This window comes from Myiozetetes cayanensis, unplaced genomic scaffold, assembly GCF_022539395.1.
Source record: "Myiozetetes cayanensis isolate MyiCay16 unplaced genomic scaffold, myiCay2020 scf26, whole genome shotgun sequence".
Lineage (NCBI taxonomy): Eukaryota > Metazoa > Chordata > Aves > Passeriformes > Tyrannidae > Myiozetetes > Myiozetetes cayanensis.
Window position 1 is genome coordinate 3,473,816 of NW_026087477.1, and position 19,982 is coordinate 3,493,797.

The window sequence follows — 19,982 nt, forward strand, 5'->3', positions numbered from 1 at the left end:
GCATGCTTTGTCCTTTAGTGTCACCCATCTTCAGGGCTTCCTGTGGCACATGGCCCTGCCAGAGAGCCCTGGCCCCTCAGGGACCCCCTGGGCAGCAGGGCAGCACTTCCCTCATGGTGTTTGGTGATGAGCTGCCAGTGCCACTGGCAGGGTGCTCAGGAACATTTACCACAAGATCTTACTATTTGATCAGGTCCTGTGGATTGTCCTCCCACTCACGCCAATGCCTGTGCCTGGATCTGCAGCTGTGGAGCTGTGCTTGTGTAGGCCTTGTGCTCAGTTTCTGGGAGCAGCCTCCTCACCCTGGCAGTTGGCTCCATGCTGGGTTTCAATCACACTTTTGAGCTCAGGAAGCAAAGTGTTATCAAGTGCTTCTGAAGTGGTGGTGGCCCTTGAGCTGAGAACCAGAGCACTTCACTAGGCCTTTGTTCCATTGCTCGGAGCTGTCTGGCTCTTCTCAAAGGACTAACAGCTTGCAGATACTGTTTGTTCAATTAAAAGAGTAACCTTGTCTCTAGCTTCAGAGAAACGTGTGCAAAAGCTGTTTTCTGCCTTGCTCTCAGCAGTGCGTCCAGGTGTTCTGTCGCCACAAAAAGCAGAAAGGTCAGGGTTTTGAGTCAAGGCCTGCGGTTTGAGTCAAGACCTGGGGTTTGGTTTAAGGCCTGGGGTTTGGGGTTAAGGTCTAGGGAGAGCTCCCCTCGTTACTGAGGGTCTGCCCTGGAGCAGTGCCCCTGCCAGCTTCTGGTTCTCCATTTAGTGCTTGCAGTGACAACTGCGCGGCTGAGTCTCTTCAAGCAGCTGCACTTCCCTGAGGGAGCAGTGGAACACTTGTCCAGAGACACCTCCATTGCTGAGTACATAAATTTCTGTCCCCAGAGTGACCAGCGCGCATCCTGCAGCCCTGCCAGGCTCTGCAGGCAGCACATCATCTGTCCCTGGAACCGATGGGTGTGTGAGCAAAGGCAGCCCTGCATCAGTACCCTATGTCAGAGACATTAATGCCTGACATTCAGCACTTTGAGATTTTCAAAGGCAATAAAAAAAGTCTGACAGGTATTGGAATATCAGGTGGCTCACCCTCTCCAGCTGTTTGTGAGTGATAAGTCATGACACTCCTGACAGGAGCAGTTGTACAGTTGCTGCTCCGTCGGTAAAGACAACGAATCATAGAAGGTTGAAGTAGCTTTGACTTAATCTGGGGCTGATTTGCCTGCTAAACTGGGCTGGCTCTATGTCCCACCCTCCTTTCTCTCCTCCACCTATGCCCTGCCTGTTAAGCCATGCTGCTTCTTGGAAAAGCTTTGCAGCCCTGAGACGAATGGAAAACCCTTTTTCACTTGATGCAGCTTAGCCATGGGGTGTTTAACCACAAGGGATTGTAGATATAAATAAGTTTACATGGGTTCCAAAAAGAATGTTGATAGGAAAAAAATTGTATCAATATTGGTAAAGGACTGACCCATGTGTGGGAAGGGGGAGGTTTGTGTCGGGCTGTGTCCTGCCACAGGTGCAGGGTGGGCTCAGTGCTGAGGAGGGCACAGACCTGCTTGGACAAGCTCTGACTATAAAGAAACTCTGGGTTTCCAGTCGGTTGAGGCTGTTGACAGACCTAACAGCTTCAATGCTTAACAAAGCAGCTGTGAATTAGGCTTTAGAGAAGCATCAGTTTTCACCAATGCTAGATGGAGCTCTGCTACTCACAAACACCACACTCCTGTAGGCTTTCAGACAAGTGTTTATACTTTCGAAGGTGTTTGTGTCTCAGGATCCACCGTGGCTGTCAGCTGTGCAACACAGCTTACAGGGGCCTTTTCCAGGTTCGCTGAGGTAGTTAGGCCAGGTGATAGGATGGGTGGGGCAAGATGAGTGTCATGGCTACAGAGTTCCATTCTTGTCCTGCTCTTCTCCCTCTCTTCTTCCACTTCAAGTCATCACAACCTACAAATGTGATTTATTTACAGTCAAAATACTTACTATATCATGGTCTCTGCAGGGCTCACAAAAATGGACACAATATCTACAGATGTAAATTCAGTGCAGCCATGGGGATGAGTCCAGACAGTCAGATAATGCCCAGGCTACCATCCTGTGTGCTGGAACACCAGCTGGCATTGCAGGGGCAGGCAGGAAGATGTGTTTTGACAGCAGTTTGAGTAGAGACGCCAAGGGTTTGCAGCTTCTCAGCCTTTGCGCTGGCACAGCTGCCACATAAAGCACCCATGGGATGGTGAACCCTTTGAAGATGTCGACGTTCTGAAAAGGCCAGCACTGAGAGCACAATGATGTCTTTTCCCTCACACACCCTGCTGAGTGGTAACAGCCAGAGGTCCAGCCGAGGGAACAGCAATGCCACACAAAGCCTCTGCTGCCAAGGGACACACTGGCTGCTCACTGGCATATTGTGCAGTGCCCCCCTCACCTGCTGTTTCCCCACTCAGCTCCTGTGGGATCGATCCTGCAGCCTGTGAAGCTCCTGCTTTTGAAACATATGCTGAAGGCAAATATTCTTTGCTGGTGTCAATAATTAATAGCAGGTATTTGACGAAGCATGTGTGGAGACCGGCCATGCCTGGACTTGGGTCCCTGTGCCCCTGTGCCGTGGTGCAGGGTGGTCCCAGGACCCCCTCATTGACCCAGCTGGGGGATATCATCCCCCTCCAGCCTTGGGCCTGTCTCTGCCAGCCCTTGGCTGCATACACATATGTGTGTACCTGTGCACATGTTCCTGGGTATCCTCACACACTCACCCCTTCAAACATCCCCTCCCCCTGTGCCTGGGGGGCTGCTTGTTGTCACCCCAAGCTGGTGATGCCAGGAGGGAGCTAAATGAGGGACTGCTGATGAGGAACTCATTAATTCTGGTGCCTGTTGCCTCACAGGATGATAAAACGCTGCATCCTTCTGGAGCAGTGGGCTGCAGCGGCAGGACTGCGAGGGAGCAGTCTGGCCATCCCACACCCCTCCCACTCCCGGCCCCCCACATCCTGCACCCTTGTGTCCTGACATACAGCTTGCATCCAGCCCCCATCTTCCCCTGGCAGATGACCCAGGAGGCGTGGGAAGATTGCAGGATGGATGAAGGCTGCTGAACATGTGGGTTAGCAGCTGGGCTTGTGCAGGCAATGTATCCACCACAGTGGCAACCTTGCAGCAGTGGCTCGCTGGGATTTGAAGGGGCGTGCATGCTCAAACAGCACACAGAGCAGGAATGCTACCCTCCTTTCCAGCCCTGCACACCCAGAGATGCCTCAGCACGGCTGGCATGTGACTGTGTGCCCACATGCAAGCGTGTGCCAGTGCATGGGGTAGCATGTTCACGGGGCACCAGCACGTGTTGCTCCAACTACCTGGACACTGGCAGAGGCTCTGGTGGTACCTGGCAGCATTCCTAATGAATTCAACGATGCCCTTCACATCAAACAGCCACAGGAGAAGGCATTCTTCAGCCCCATCTTTATTCAATGCGCCGAATATGCCGCTCCTGTGCCTCACACTTGCAAACATCTTGTTCACAGCTGCAGCTTAAAAGGACCGAGGGAGAAGGAGTGGGAGGCTGTGAGGGAGGCAGGGAGTGTGCTGGGGCTGCCTGTGGTCACCATCCCCCATCATGGAGGAGCTAAGACCCCTGGACACCACCGCAGCTCTGCTCCTCTGGGGTGCCCACAGCCAGCCCCACTGCTGGGACCCGCCTTTCCCCAGCCACCCTGCAGAGCCATGTGAGGTGCCTTGGACAAGGCCTAGGGCTGGCAGCCAAGCAAAGGGGCAGGAGGTGGACAGAGGGCAAGGGAGTTCTGTCCTACTCAGAGCTGCCTCTGCTCCCTCCTCTTCTTCCCTGTTCCACTTTCAGCCTGCGCCATCCATCTTGCAAGGCTGAAACCCAATTACCATCCCAGGGAGGGGGTGGTGCAGCGGCAGAGATGTCCATTAGCCTAAGGGATGGAGATGGAGTGATAGGACCTCTAATGGCCCTGATTACAGCCTGGCTACCCCAGCTGCAGGGGTTGACATCAGAGCGATTCAGCCCTGGTTTGGTGCACATTTGGAGCCATGGGCATATACACATGTGCCTGTGTATGCTTGCACAACTTAAAGCCACTCCAACACCCACAGGAGCTGCCCCAGACATCTTGACTGTAAAGCAGCCCAGAGCTGTTCCCTTCCCACTTTCACTTGTCCCACTGGAAGGAGGATATTTGGTAGTGGAGCCTGTTGAGTTCTGAAGTTTAATTAACCCCATCTCCCCCCTGCACAGCCTTCCCTTCCTCTACTCAAATGCCACAAATGATCCTATGCAATTGCTAATCTGCAGAAGGAAAAAAAAAAGATTCCACATTTAATTGCAGAACATAAAGATATTACAGGGTCATTAAAACAGCATGAATATGGAAATGAAATCCACAGGCATCCATGCAGATAATGGAAGAGAAAAGGGAGCTGAAGGTGAAGCTGAAAGGTGGAAAGGTCACCTCCATCTGGATACATCATTAACCCCCTGCTCCAGGCGATCTTCAAGGAACAGGGAGGAGGATCTCCAGGGTCTCAGGTGTTCTGGCCTCACCCTGCGAGACCAGCAGCAAGAGGAGGGTGATGCTGCCTAGGCAGAGGCCGAGCAGCAAGGGTTGACCCTTACTTCGGGCTCTGGGAATTGGCCTCTGCCTGCGGTTGCAGGAACCCCCAAAGATGCCTCTAGTCTCTGCCAAGCCTGGTCTGCAGCTTGGGCACCCACGGGACCCAACAGCACAGGGAGGGACACCAGGATGGTTTAGCTCTTCAGGGCTTCTTCCCACCTCTGGGGCCCTGTGTGCCTGGGGCTCATTAGCAGGCGGATCCCAACAACTCCTCTCTCCTCTACTCGGGCTCCCTCCCGCTTCGAACTCTGCCAGCTTGACACTGACGTGAGCTGCTAAGCAGAAAAAATTAATATGGGCCTCACTAATTGGAGCTGAGACACCAGGAAATGGAGACAGAGTTGCATGGGGCGCTACTGCCCAGAGGGCAGGGTGCCTCTGACACCCTGCGGCTGCAGCTGGGGAGGGGGTACAGTGGCTTGTGGTGTTGGAGTCAGTGGCCAGGGTGGCAGAAGCCACGACCATCTGAACTTGTGGGCTGTTGGCTATGCCCAGGGTGCTGCCGTGCTGCTGTGCCTCTGTCCTTGCAGCCTTAAGGATGTCCCCAAGGAGCTGCAGCTCCTGGCATTTGGACCCTGTCAACTGCTGCTGCCTGATGGGAGGGCATGGCGAGGAGGACATGGTGCTGCTGGGATACCTCCTGACCCTTGGGATCCCTGGCACAGCACTGCAGCGCTCTCCTTGCTGGGCTGCCAGAGCTCACCTGCTCTCCCAGCAGCAGCTTTTGCTTCCAGGGAGAATGTGAGGAGAAGAAAAGCAGATTAGAGTTATCGCTGCATCTCCACGCTGAGCTGAGAGCTAAATGTCAGATCGCATCTGGCACAGCTCCGAAGAGGAGATGAGGAGTCCTCGCGACCCCCTCACCGCGGGGGGCACCTATAGGGGCGCAGGCAGTGAGGCTGGAGGCTGGGCTCAAGCCTTCTCCCAGGAGCAGGTTGGGGAGATGGTCAGCTCAGGGTCCAGCTGGCTCATCTGGCTGGCAAGAATCCCAATCGCAGCCCTAGAAACTTTCGTCCTCTGGTTCCCATGGAAACAAGGAATTTTCTTCTCCCCAAAGTTGAGCCATGTGGCTGAGCTCTCTGCCCAAACCAAACCCCTACACCAGAGCCCCACGGGATGACGGTTTGGTGGGAGCTGCTGGTCCAGCTGGCGTGGTGCCTTTGCCTGTGTCTGTGGAGCAAGAGCCCGGCTGCAGAACCGGCGGCAGCACAGACCCCCTGCACATTGCAGTGCCAGACGAGGTTGGCCTAATGGGTGGAGGGAGGCCAAGGAGGAGGATCATCACCTGCTCAGCATACCCTGTCATCCTCCACACCTCAATGAGGGAAAATGAGCAGGCTGCAGGGAAAATAACCCCACAGAATGACCAGAGGGACCTTGCTCCAGCACCAGCAGTTGTGCAGCATGAACCCCTGTGACTGATGGCCACACAGCAGGAGCCAGCTCCACTTTTGACTCCAATTGGGACTGACACCTGGGGAGTGATTTGAGACTGTTCATCAGCAATCAGAAGGTTTCAGTGCTCTGTTCACCTCAGGCAGGAAGATGATGGCCTGACACCTGCTCTGATGAAAGGAAAAGCTTTCCCCATCCATCAGCCCTCAGAAGTGCCACAGCAGCAGCTGTCAGGGCCATGTCCCCCTTGCAGGTGTGGGGCTACTTGCCCTGCAGCCACTAGTCTCTGTCAGCAGAAGCCAGGGTCTGCCCTGATCTCTCATGGGCTGCCAGGAGCAGGCACTGAGCACCAGCCCTGTGGCCACTGAAATCCTGGGGGCTGAGCTCCAGGAGCTTTTCCATGGGATAAGTGTGGAGGAGTCAGGTTTAGACAACAATGACTAAAACTAAGCTTTAGCAAAAATTAACTCCAAAGAGGGGAATGTTCCAGGCGCTGCCATTCGCTGTCAGTAAAAATAAATCTGCAGGTTAAACACAGCCTTCTGCTCCTTGGTGCTCGTGTGCTAGATCTGAGAGCTTCCTCCTGCTGAAATGTTTAAAAGTATAAAATCACTGATGTCCAGTTCTGCCCTGCCCTGTTGAGCATCATCCTTGGAGCTGGGATGGGGTCCCCAGGGTCCTTCAGTACTAAGGGCTGCATCAGGGCCAGGGTTACCTCATTAGTGCTGAGCCTAGGGTCCAGTGAGCACTCATTCCACATCTGGAAGCTGCAGGGAGCTGGAAGCATTAGGTGGTGTTTGAGGATCACTGGACACCTGGCAGGGCCTGTCCCTGTACCACCAGCACTGGTGTGCCTCTCAGCCACACAGCTTTTCTCCCAGGGCCAACTCCTTCCCTCTGCCCACCACTTGCGCCCGGGTTTTAATTAGTGCTCCTCTGTATATTCAGCAAGCAGGAGCCTGGAATGGAAATGTACAGGTGTCCCCTTGATCCAGTTTCCATGGTTGCCACATCGAGGTGGGGGCTACAGCATTTTTTTATATTTAATAATTTTATTACAGTAGCTTCAATCCACTGGCAAAGAAGAGAAGGGGGAGAGCATGGGGGAATAAAAAACGCTGGATGAAAAGGCCATGTTCCTGTGGCTGTGCTTATTTGCTGTAATTCTTTTTCTCTTATTAGCAAGCGCTGTTTTCCAAGATGCTCAAAGTCCAAGAGCTCGCTAACGAGATCCCGTCTCTCACTGGCGTGGGGGGGGAACAGTCCAGGCAGCCACGCTGGAGCCACACAAATGCCCGTGGGGCCATGCCAGAGGCTGAGGGAGAGGAGCAGGATGTCACCATTGGATTATTTAGCTCTGGCCCTGCCTGTGCAAGATCCTCTCTGTTTACCCGGGGAGGGGTTTGAGGGTGGGGGTGCAACTTTTGTGCAGTGGGTGTTAAAAATAACGCAGAAACGGCATGGGCCCAGGAAAAATCTTCTCTCCTTGTGCTGCACTGTGAGTCTCGGCTTGCCAAGTGCGTGGAAGAAATCCCCTCTCCTTGTCGCGCTGGCAACGTCCCGCACTGTGGCAGGCAAACACACACGCCGAGCCACGGACCTATTAGTCACCAGTAAATGTTCTTTTCTCTCCTGTTTTGTTTCCCTTAAGCTTGATGTTTTCCTCTCCTGCTGCCCCAGCCTCATCAGGCTGCAATTAAAGCCAGGAATCAAAGCTGCATGGTGAAATTAAAACGCAGGACATGGGATGCCCCGGGGAAACAGGCAGCCGGCGCTGGGCTCTGCTCATGCGCCCGCATGGTCTTGTTCCCTGCCCCAGAGAGCAGTGTCAGTGCAAGGAGGCAGGACAGACACAGTCTGAGCCTAGCCAAGCTCTGCCATAAAGGTCTTCCTGTTGTTCATGGCATCACCAGTCCGGCACCTGGAGGATGGGCTGAGATGGGCATCCACTCTTGAAAGAAGATGAATTTCCAGGCTGTGAGGATCATTAAACATACAGCTCTGAGGGGAGGAAGAGACCAGCTCTGCTCACAGTGCCTCTACACTGAGATTAAATCTCCCTCCTGCCTTGGGAAGGCTGTGCCTGTCCCTGCACAGGACCCTCCAGCCCCCAGGGTCAGGGGGACGTGCTAATGGCTGCTCAGTGTACCCTTTCCCACAGTTTTCCTTTGGGACAGTCCTGAGGACGTGACTTCCACCCCCAGAACCTGGAGCCAGTATGCTGGCTCATGTCCCTGTGCCAGAGAAGAACTCAGGGGACAGTTTGGCCATTGGTGTTCTGCTCCTGGACAGGCAAGTGTGGTGCTCGGGGCCACATCCAGCTCTGGTGCAGGTAGACACCAGCCAAGGCCACAGGACACGGGTTAGGGCCACTGCCTGGGCAGGCACATTGTTGGTGCCCGGTGAGGTGTGACAGCAGAGTGCCCAGGCACAGCATGGCAGGGCTGGGCCCTACCGTGGAAGGGTCACACCATCAGTGGGCTGAACACATTGGCAGACAGGACCTGCCAGCCCCACCAGCACCCAAGCTATTGGCACAGCGGCTGCAGCCAGCCATGCTCCAGACCAGCACTGGAGCTGGGGCCCATGTGGGAAGTAGTGGGGGGCAGGAGTTGCCCACAGAATAGGGCTGAGACCACCAGAGGACAGAGACCCCCTGCACTCATCTGCCTCAGGGGTGCCAGAAATGCTGGCACCCCCCACAGCCCGTGTTCCCACTGCTGGGGCTGGGCCGGACAGCCACCCCACGCAGAGGCAGCCCCAGCTTTGGAAATAGATAGTAACAAGTGAGCGCAGGCAGCAGAAGTAGCAAAGCATATGGTAGGTGTTGGAGTTTATTCCTGTCAGTGAGTGTCAGCAGCGACAGACGGCTGGGGGTGGCGAAGTGAGAGATTTTGGTAGGCACCTGTGCAACACCACCCCACGGATGCTACAGCTGCAGAGAGAGTGGGGACCCCGCCACCCCCAGCCGTGTGCCATCAGCAGGGCACCTGCACACACAAGGCCTGGCGCCACAATGCTCTCTTAGTGCTGGCAAGTGCAGCTTGGGGCTGTCTGAGCCACCTGTCCAGGATGATTGGCATGAGCAGTGACCAAGTCTGAGGCATTCCCAACCTCCCCACACTGGGCAAAACCTGGGGGCTTTTGCTGAAATGGCCTGGGCACCAGACCTGCTCCCCCCACCCGACACCTCTACCAGGAGATGAAGTGGGCAGGCAGCCATTGGGGTGGGAGGGAACAGATTGTCCGCCAAAAAGAGCGTCAGCTCCCAAACGGTAGCTCAGAGCAGGATCTCTTGCAGGTTTATACCCCATTTTCCTGAGCCTGCTGGGAGGGTTTGGGGCTGTTCAAGGACTCTTTGCCAGCACCCTCTTCAGGTTTCTTGACTCCTCTGACAGCATCGTGGTGTTTGGGGGCTGGGAGAGGTGAGCTTCCCCCCAGCAGAGGCTGGCAGCAGGACTGTACTGCCTGTGAAGCTCCCAACAGCTGCTGGTGCTCAGTGGCTTGGGCACCGGCCATGGCCTCGGTCCCCTTGAGCATCCCACCCTGCCTGGACTGGGCAAGGGATGGCCCTGGAAAGTGCTGGAGCCCGTGCATGTCCTCCCCAAAACACTTGCCAAGCAGTAGCTCACCTGCAGCTCCTGCCCTGGCTAATTGCAGTGTTCTCACTTCACACCAATGCGCTTGATAAGATTAGCGATTACAGAAACCTCATATGACAATTGGACTGAGTTGTGAGCTGTGTGAGGGAAATTGGACAGGGCTGCAAATGGGAATTAATTATAGCCTGGTAGTGAGATATTGGAGGGTCTGAATCTATATTTTTATGCATTTCTCAGTGCAGCCTCTGGCTCTGTCAAGGGTGTGAAGGGTGCTGAGGGCTTCACCACAGTGAAGATGCGCTCACTGCTGTCTGGGCCGTTACAGGGCTTGGACAGGGGATGTCGCAGGACAGGATGTCCAGGACCTGGACTGGGATCCCGGCGCTGCCCTGGCACATGTGAGTGTGGCTGCAGCATTGCCCAAGCTCCCTGCCCTCCCTGCTCTCTGCCTGGCAGCTGCTGTTATCTTCATTGCCATGGCAATGCTAGCCCAGCTCCCATGCTGTGTCCATGTGTGCCTCTGCTGGCAGGCTGGCCACGAAGGCAGATGTGGTCCTACGCTGGGCTGGAGCCCTGCTCCCACCACAGCCCACCAAGTCAAATGGTCCTGATGCAGACAGGATGTTAGGACAGAGCCAAAGGGCTGTGGGGATGGAGATGGAGACATGTCCTCTCACCTGGGGCTTTGGAGTCTGGGTGGGAAGCAAGGAGAGAAGAAGAGCTCTGCACCCAGAGCATCTCCCAGCCCTGCTCCATGCCAGGTCCAGCTGGGTGCCCTCCACTGCAGCAGGATCCCTGTGCAGCACAGCCATGCTGGGCTTACCCCCCACCAGGCACTGGTGCCAGCCCATGGTCCCAAACACTCTATTGATTGGTGCCCGGCTGCACTGATATTAAAGTGTTTGCCAGCAGCTGCTGGTGTTTAACAAATCCTCCTGTCTGCTTATTTATGCCATTTTTTTCCTTCCCACCTGGGCCTACTTGATGCTTTGGGAATTTTGCAAACATTTTAAAGGCAGCATCTCAAACTCCAGCAGGCAGCTAGTGAGGAGCAGGTCATTGGAAAGTGAGAGGAGAGGGAGAGGAGAGGCAGAAGAGATCCCTCACTCTGCAAAGCAGCCTTTGCCCTCACCCTCATCTATCCTTGCAACCACATGCTTATTGCAGTCCTCTGGCACAGTTCTACACGTGCTCTGTATGCCCACCCCAGCTGAAGGCCTGAGCCAGGGTTGGCTCCAGGGGCTTGAATTAATGGGGAAGGTGTGTCCGAAATGATGCTTTCTGTCCGCTTGCTGCTTTCTTCTGCCTATAAAGGCAAGATCTGGACCCCTGATTGGATTGCTAGCCTCAAACCAGGAGAGCAAAGTGCAAATGGAAAAGCAGAACACAGGGAGCTGTGTGCACTGGGTCTGACTGTGCATGCCCTGAGTACCCCCCGGCGGCGGCTGCCACGGTACAGGCTTTCAGCAAAGCACCAAGTGCCTTCGGGCTGATAAGGAGCTGCAGGTCATCTCTGCTGCCGGCAGACCCCTGGGACTCCAGCCCGGCGGGTTTCCATGTCCCCTGGAGGAGCACGGATTGCAGGGTGCCAGGATACAGGGGCCCAGGGAGAGCACAGAGGGTTTGCTCTCCACTGATGTGACTCTCTCTCGCCTGATGTAACTGTAAGAGATTGTGGCATTCAATTAAGTTCTGTTTTCCTCCCAGTAACAGTGGGAGTCTCTCCTCTCCGCTTTAAAGCAGACACGCTGCCATGGAAGACAAATGCTTGCAATAAAGCGCTGATGCGCGGTGCCGGGGGAGGCCGATGCTTCCTGCAGCCGGGGTTGCCCGGGGCGCGCCCGCCACTTCCCTGCGCCAGCCCTGAGCCTCTGCACACCCGGTCCCGCACCAACGCGTTCCACCGGCCCGGTCTAGGTGCCCAGAGCCAGGTGGCGGAGTCGCCGCGGGCACCCGGCTTGCTCTGGCGCAGGACCCTCATCACCACCTCCTTCCCCTCGTGGAGCCCCCGCGCCCCGCGTGGGCTCCCCGCCTCCGCCGGCCGAACGTTGCCAGGCAACGGGAAGATGCTTTTCTGACCGGAACGGTAAATCGGCAGCCGGGTCGTGGGTGGGGGGAGGGAAATGGCTCTCCTGGGGCTGTCCGGAGGAGCACTCGAGACTCCTCCCCACCCAATGCATCCAAAAATCTGCAGAGGAGAAGCAGCTGTTCCAGCCACTGCCAAGGACCCCCGAGCATCAGCCAAAGACAGCACTTGGCCCCAGGACCCCCTGCCTGGCTAGGGGACAAAGCGGGGACAGGGTGTCCCCCAGTAGGGTCAGCCCTGCTGGCCTCCTTACTGTGGAACGGTTCCTGGGAGCCTTGGCCCTGCCTTACACCGTAGATGAGATTGAGCCTCTAATTTGCCCTCTCCCTCCCTCGCTAGCCATCACGCTATGGCTAAATGAGCTCCAGGCAATTTTCTCAGAAGTTGACTCCTCTGCACTGTGGGAACACAGGACTAAAAATAGCCAAAGCCTGTGTGTGCCTCTCACCCAGGTGAACCTCACTCTGGAGATAAAGGCAAAGGGGGTGGTGGCTGCCACCAGCTTCTCCACATCCGACCATCTCCCTCCTCTCCCCTGCTCTGCCTCAATTTCCTGCACGGATTAGGCCACTCAAACATGTGCTGCAGCTGCGACAGCCTGGGGACCTCTGGCCAGAGGAATCCGGGGGCTCAGATATCCCCTGGTGTCAGCAGTGACAGACAGAGCTGTCCTTGGGCTCAGGCTCTCACCTGGCAGCCTCCAACAGCATCCCCTGACCCGAGGGGCTGTGTTGTGGAATGCGGACATATCCCTGCTCCCCCCCACCCGCCTACAGCTCAGAGGCTCCTCTCAGCATGACCCAACCCTCCCAAGTCCAGTGAAGCAGCCACATTTCCTTCCCACAGTGACTCAATTACAAATTCAGAGTTAAATCTTCTCCCACAAGACACCCCTCTCCACCTCTCTGGCTGCTTCCAGCACTTTGAATGTTGAACACTTTCCAGGGATTTTTGCGTGCTCAGGCTGACCCCATCCACTCTTGTTCAGACTAGCTCAATCAGCCTCATCTCATTACTAACTGCTGCAGCTTTGCACCTCTAGAAAAAGCACTACTCAAAATATTGGCACCTGCCAAGCTGCTTTCTCCACCTCTGTGGGGGCCAGAGGAGAGAGAGCAGATCTGTTCCCACCCAGCCTCTATAGCTACCAAAAATGTCAAATGATCAGAATAGTAGAAATTAGAAAAATGGCATTTAGGTAACAGACAAACATTCCTATTTTCTTCAGTAGCATCTGGCTAAAAGCAGATTTGGAAGTGACAAATTTATCTCCTTTTGGGGAGAAAAGAGAGTAACCTGAATGCTGATAGCTGGACTGGGGGTGCCCTGGGAGTGGCTCATTGTGACAACTGTCGCTCATGGCTGACCTGTCCCGCAGCACTGCAGACAGGGCTCAGCACAACAGACATCGCAGGGTTGTATTTCATGCCCAAACGCTGCCAGGCAGGAGTTGCTGGCTTTGAGGGGAAAAGGTTGGGAAGCTCAGAGAGCAGCAGGAACTGCTGCTGCACTGCCATAGTCTCAGAGGTTGGCTGTGTGCCAAAGAGCCCTCTGAGGGTCTCCTGGAGCTTAAAGTCCCCCACGAGGGCAGAGCTCCAGCCCACACTGCTGACAGGGAGCACAAAACCATCATCATCTTCTTCATCAGGAGCAGTGCCAAGAAATGTTGCAGGGACCAGGCTGGGGAAGCAGGCGTGGAGGAGTAAGGATACCCACAGTGTGTGGGCTGGTGGGCTCTTCCTCACCAGAGCCCCAAAGGGACTGCCCTGGCTCAGGACAGCCTTGAGTCTGCCTCCCAAGCAGGAACAGCACCTTTCCCCACGTACCTACTTCTCCCCAGAATATTCACTCCCACCTCACTCCATGGCTGGTCAGCAGCACCAGGGAAGAGCTTCAAAAGCACCTTGTGCCTCTGCAAGGCTGTTTGGAAAGGGGAGCAGCACCCAGAAGAGCAGTGCTGCCCCGTGTCTGGACATTGCTGAGGTCCCAGGTCTACTCCCCTCCTCCACCATACCAGGGTGGGAGTCCACAGGGATGATAACAGGGAATACCTTGGGAAAAGCAGAAGTCAGGGCCACACTTATATCTGCTTTAGAAATGACTTTATTGCACTAAAAAGAGGAAATCATCTGTAAAGAAACATTCCATTCAGGTATTATTAATATATTTTTCACTCCAAAAAAGCATCATTAAATTCAGACACAAAATTATCAAAGCAGGAACAATAGAAAATAGCTCCAGCAGAGGAGAGACCCGTCCAGGCAACAGCCCTTGTGAAACAAGAGCAAGGCCTAAAAGAGTTCTGGGCAGTTCTTTTATCAGATTTTTCGGATTCACTGGCTCCCACACCACCAGCCTAGCATGGAGCAGGGCTCACAGCACCACATCCCAGGGCTCATTGCATGGCCACACACCTGACTCTGGAGAGACAGCCTTGGGACAAGATGGGGTGGGGTAGGACAACAGCCCCCAGGTCCTTGAGTGTCCCTCCAGGGCCAGCCCCAACACAAGGAGCATCCCAGGGCTCTGCTCTCAGCATCCCCCGGCTCTGCTCTCAGCATCCCCCTTCCCCAAACCCAAAGGCACACAACTCTTCTGTGGGGGATGTGTCACCCCTTAAACCTCTCAGAGCACCAGAATTTTTGCCCAGCTCTCACTCCGCCTCCCCTCTCAGCCTGCTGGGTCCACTCCGCCCCCAGCAGCACCCAGGTCCCCCCAACCCCTCACAGGCACAGCACCCCATGGAGCACAAGCTACTGGTGGGGTGTGCAGGGGGCTGTCAGGCAGCAGCCAGCTGGGCAGGATTCCCTTCCTGCCCTAGATCACCTCAGGGGCAGGATGTTCACCCTGCACCCAGGGATGTGGCCTATCTCCCTGTCCCGCCTTCCTCAGAGTCCCCATCTACCCTGAGGATGAGCCTGGGTACCTGGGGATCAAGGATCATCTTGGAGAGTGTTGGGAAGGCTCAGGTGGGAAACGCCCTGTGAAGAAGGGACACGTCTGCTCCTTATGTCCTGCATGGTTTGTTTTCAGCAACAAGCTCAACAAACAGCCACAATCACCCAAAATCCCAAATTCCCCTGACATGCAAACACAGCACGATCAGAACCATGCCTCGCATACCTGAAACGTATTTACAGACGAAAGTAAAACACTGCAAAAGATCAGCCTCAGATATAAATAGCCAACACCAAGATCTGCCATCTGCTGCAAAGGATAAGGAAGGAACATTGACTGCCAAAACAGAGGTTAACACAGAGGGACACGTGTGTGCATGTGTGTCCATGCATGTTGCAACAGGCGGGGATGGGAGCGTTGTGAATCCTGCTCCCTGCACAGAAACATGCACGAGTCCGACACGATGGGTGACACCACACCAAACAACAACACGGCGGATTTTATCTATCCACAAAAATGCCCCAGCTGGCATCCTCCCCGCTCCCACTGTCTCAGGCTAGTTATCCAGGTGGTGGACAATGCTGGGATGGGCAGTGAGGGTGGCCCAGGAGGATGCAGGTGTCAGACCAAGCTGACTTGTGCATCTCTGCAGCCCTGCAGGGCTAGGAAGATTCCAGGAAAGGCTCAAAAGCCACAAACCTGACTTCTCCCCCATTCTCATGTCACCTCTGCAGTATTTTCTTTTCAGATTCCAAGACTAGAAACTTGTCTTTTGAATTAAAGCTGAGATTGATGCTGTCACCTGACTCCAGGAGCTGGAGCTCTGGGAGGTGGCAATAAGTGTGCTACAGAGATCTACCCAAGTCCAACTTATGTGGCAGCCAGGTGGAGACCACAGGCACAGGGAGAGAAGAGGCCACCAGGTGTTTCCATTGTTCCTGGTGGGGACTGGACTAGAGGCTCCCCACTTCCTGCTGGGCTCCAGGAGATGCAGCCCCAGGCAGGAGCAGGGAGGGAGCTGGGGTAGAGGCTGTGGCTGCCAGCCCTGCCTGCCCTTTCACAGGAGGGCTGGTGCTGGCAGAGCACCACAGCAGCATTGTTTCTGGGGATCCCCATGCTCTACCACAACCCTGTCCCTCCTCAGGGGGCCCTTCCAAACCCTCCTCTAGCAGGGCTGGGGGACAGAGAAAGCCTACCCTCCCTCACCCCAGCCGCACAGGTGGATGGGCTCCCTCCAGGGCTGGCAGCAGGCACCTACAGGCAGGACAGGAGGGCGGTGAGAGGCAGCTCCTTCTCCCCCAGCAGCGTGTCCCGCTTAAGGCTGCCGCCCTTGTTGACCACCTTGAGCTTCAGGGACATCTTCCTGGCGTGGCCGGGGCCCAGCCCATCGAAGAAGAAGTCCTCGTTGAAGATGGGGTTGCGGCTGTTCTTGACAATGGTGCTGCGCTGCTTCTGCAGCTTCCCAGGGTTGAGGCACAGCGAGACGCAGCAGTTGATGCTGCGCAGGTCGATGAGGGCATCGTAGAGGTCCTCGGCAGAGACAAGGCGCACACGCAGCCGGGCATTGGAGGGGTCGTACTCCGCAGCCAGGCGCAGGCTCCCACCCTGGCTCAGCCGCAGGCTGTGCTCCCGGTCACGGCCCGGTGGCAGGTCCAGGGGAAGCAGGGCTGTGGGCGGCTGCGCCCCAGCCGGGGCACTCCTGGCACGACGCTGAGCACTGGGGCTGGTGTCGGCTGAGCTGTCGTCGGTAGACAGTGAGCTGTTGCGGGCCACCGAGTGCTTCAGCTTGATGACCTTGGACTGGCTCTCCTGGCTGAAAAGCTTCAGCAGGGAGACAGAGCGGGAGAGCAGTGGGGAGCCAAAGGGCGAGGATTCGGCTGAGGAGCACGTGTCGCTCTCACCGCCGCTGAAGTAGCGGCCAGGGTGCATGAGGGCTGCGCCGAGGTCAGCAGGTGCCCGGGGGCTGCTCTCACCGTTGAGCTTGGCTCTGCGCTGGGCACTGGGCGAAGTGACGGGCGAGGGGCAGAGGCTGCTGTGCTCGCTGTGGAAGAGTGACTCTTTGCGCCGGGTGTGGGGGCTCTCCATCAGCGTGGCAAAGCCATAGGAGGTCTGTGCCTTGGGCACATAGGGCAGAGACATGGCCGTCTGTGCCTGCGGGTCTACGTTTGTGCCGCAGCTCCCCTCAGCCGTCCAGTCCTCGGCGGTCTCTATCTGGATGATGTGCCGGCCGGCGGCCCGGGACCGGGACCGGCTGGACGGGCGAGGACTGCGCGGGGGCTTGCGCCCGGCCAGGTCCTGCTCTGAGACTGAAGGGCCCAGGGCAGCCGCTGCGGGGAGTTCGGAGCCCTCGGCCTCCGCGGGCGCCGCGCTCAGCTTGGGCGGGATGAAGAAGTCGGGGATCTTGTCGGGGGTGAGGACGTTGCTGTAGCGGGACCCCCGCGGGGATTCCTCCGGCCCCGCTCCCCGAGATCCACCATTCTCCGCCACCCCCCGCAGCCGCTCCAGGAGCCACATCTTGCTGCCGGGTGTGGGGCTGCAAGAGACCCGAGGGGCAACGCTGTCACCGGGGCAGGGGTAGGATGGAGCCGGCAGCCCCGGCAGCGAGCAGCGGCAGCGAGAGAGCCGGACCCGGCAGCCCGGGGGGACGGGACAAGGACGGGAAGTAACTGACCGCGTCCAGGAACAGGGAAACCCGCCAACCCGGGAAGGAGTGGGAAGAAACCGGCCGCTCAGAGCAGGGGTCGGAGACCCGGGGAACGGGGACCCGGCGGTGCCGAACGATCCGATAGGACGGGGCAGAAGCGAAGCGACGCGACGCGACGCCTGACCGACCGACCGACCGACCGACCGACGGGCGCCGTCGCGAGCGAAACGCTGCCGCGAACCGCCGCACCTGGAGCGGAGCCGCCGCCACCACCGCAGCCCGGGCGGGGCGGGCGCGGACGCGCTTTTATACGGCGGCAGCGGCAGCGGAGGCTCCGCTCCCCGTCCGCACCGCCGCCGTAATCCTCCGAGTGCGGCGCCTCCACATTTTCGCGCGCCTCTCCTGGCTGGACAGAGCCCGGGACCGGGACCGAGCCCCGGGATGCTGATGTCCCCCGACCCCGGCACACCTGGCCGTCCGCCCATGGGAGTGTCGGGGTTGGAATGGGACCAGGAGCGGAATCGGGACGGCGGCAGTTCGGTGCTTCCCCACGGCGCCCTCGGTCCGGGACCGGGGCCGAGGCCGTCGTTCTCCTCTGGGAGCAGCCGTTTCCCGCTCCGAGCTCTTGGGCTCAAAGCACTGAAGGAAACCAGCAGCGGCTCAGGGCTGAGGGATTGCCGAGAGCATTGAGTGGCTTAATATCGCGCTGGAGGAGCCACAGGTCACAACCCCCTGTGTCACAGAGCCCACTGGCCCCTGGTGGAATGCGGTGGTAGCTGGGGACACTGGGGCAAGACGTCAGGAGGGTCCACGGAGCATCACTGCAAGTCCCGATGCTGAAGCGCGGATGGGAGACTCAACCAGGTGATCGGCCCCAGTCCCGCGGGGATTTACAGCCTTGGGGACAGGGATGCACCGAGCGGGACAGTGGCACGGAAGGGGTCAGCAGCTGTTCCTTCCTGGCTGCTCCCCTCTGGATGCCGTCAGGCCGCCGGGAAGCACCATCATTCCACAGCGGTGCAGGGCTGGGAATGATGGCCAGGAAGGAGAGCCTGGAGCGATGAGCGCCTTCCGCAGGGGCTGCTGCGGGAGGTCTCAGCTCCCTCTGCATTCCCACTTGGAGCTCGTAAAAGGAAGCATCCAGCCGAGCCCAGCCAGATCGAGGGCTGGGATGTTTCAGGGACAGGAGCGGGGAAGGGGGACCGTGGTGTCCTGGCTAGACCCTGGGCTCTGCACTTGCAGGGTGCTGAGCCGGCTCCTGTTGGGGGGGGAGAGGGCAGATGGAGTCCGCAGGAGGAGGCTCACGGAAGGGTGGCTGGTGAACAAAAGGTCTATGTTTGCTTTTCCTCCACCCTGCAAACCGGTGGGTAAACAAGGTGCAGAAATGGTTGAGCTCCCTTGAGATAACAAAGAGCGCTGGAGCTGGGCGAGCTCTGCCCTCGCGACTCGAGGCTAGTGCCTGCAGGGCACAGAGGGGAGCAGGGTGGCAGGTGCTGGGATGTGTAGCTAGTGGAGCTGGCAGTGTGCTACCACCTGCTGGAAGCTGGGAAGGAGAGAGTCCTTCTGTGGGAAGGGGGTTGTGCCAGGACACCCTGGAAAACCAAGCCGAGGAGTGTCTGTTGCTGGCACATTTGAGACAAGTGGAGAGACGGTTGGTTGTCGAGATCCCCAAGGCTGTGGGAGAGCAAGGAGGCCACATCCCTCTGCAGCCATTCTTCTGTAGCTTCTAAACCTTCCCAAAACGGCTCAGCCTCCCCATCATTACACAGGCTGAAGAAGCAGCCGCCCTACAACCCAGCTGTGGGGGTCACAGAGCCACATTCGGCCATGAGCACCACACACTGCCCTCAACCAAAGTGGCTAAACTCTGAAACAAACCTCCTCCTAGCCCTTCATTCCTTCAGGGCAGCATCCCCAGGTCTGCTGGGCCAGGCAGTGCCAGTGGCAGCCAGAGAACCACATGGGCTTGTTCTCCAGCAGCAAAAGAAGAGAGCTGGGGCTCTCACTGCCTTTTCCTGCCCTTCTATTGAGGGAAAGGTGCAATTATCTTTGCAGATGCATCACTGTATGACAAAAAATAGTAGCTGAGATAGAAGCACCACATCCCTGCGGAATCCAGCTATCAATGGAAAATTACGCATTCATTACTGGGCTTTATTTAGGGGCTTATTTTATTCATTGGCTCAACCAAAAATGGCCAGCCTGGCTGCCTTGTCTGGTGAGGGCTGTCCCCTTAGCAAGGGGCTGAGGGTACTGGGGTGACCCTGCTCCCTGAGGTGGGTGCTTGTGGCAGCACCAGGCACACAGGGCAGAGCCAGGACAGGACACCAGCTGCTGGGCCCACCAGGTGGCTGCTGCCCACCTGGAGCACAGGAATTGCAGTGAGGCCCACCCAGGACTCTTGCTCCACTGGCTACCACATTAACTACTGAGGGACAGCTTGGCTCTGTGCTGCTTGGAGCTGGCCTGGCCATGGCAGGAGGCCTAGAGGTAGGCGGCCACATGCTGCCCTGGGTGGAGGCATGAGGGGACCCAGCAGGGCAGGAAGCTGCCAGATGCAAGGAGGAGAATGCAGTGCAGGACCACAGGGGTGCCAAAGCCCACTCCGAAGCCAGGGGCGCACTGGGTAATCCACAGGGGACAGGGTGACCCAGGGGGGCAGAGACAGATGTGACTGGACAGGACAGGTCAGCCAAGGCGAGACCAGACAGGCACTGGTGGTGATGGAG

At 57.2% G+C, this 19,982-nt stretch overlaps 1 protein-coding gene across 1 annotated transcript; it reads right to left on the reverse strand.

Moving 5' to 3' along the window:
* Window positions 1-13,791: 13,791 nt before the first annotated feature.
* Window positions 13,792-19,881, reverse strand: C2CD4C (C2 calcium dependent domain containing 4C). Its single transcript, XM_050321323.1, has one exon. It carries the CDS (start codon window positions 17,736-17,738, stop codon window positions 15,864-15,866), a length of 1,875 nt encoding a protein of 624 aa, XP_050177280.1. The 5' UTR covers window positions 17,739-19,881; the 3' UTR covers window positions 13,792-15,863.
* Window positions 19,882-19,982: the final 101 nt, after the last annotated feature.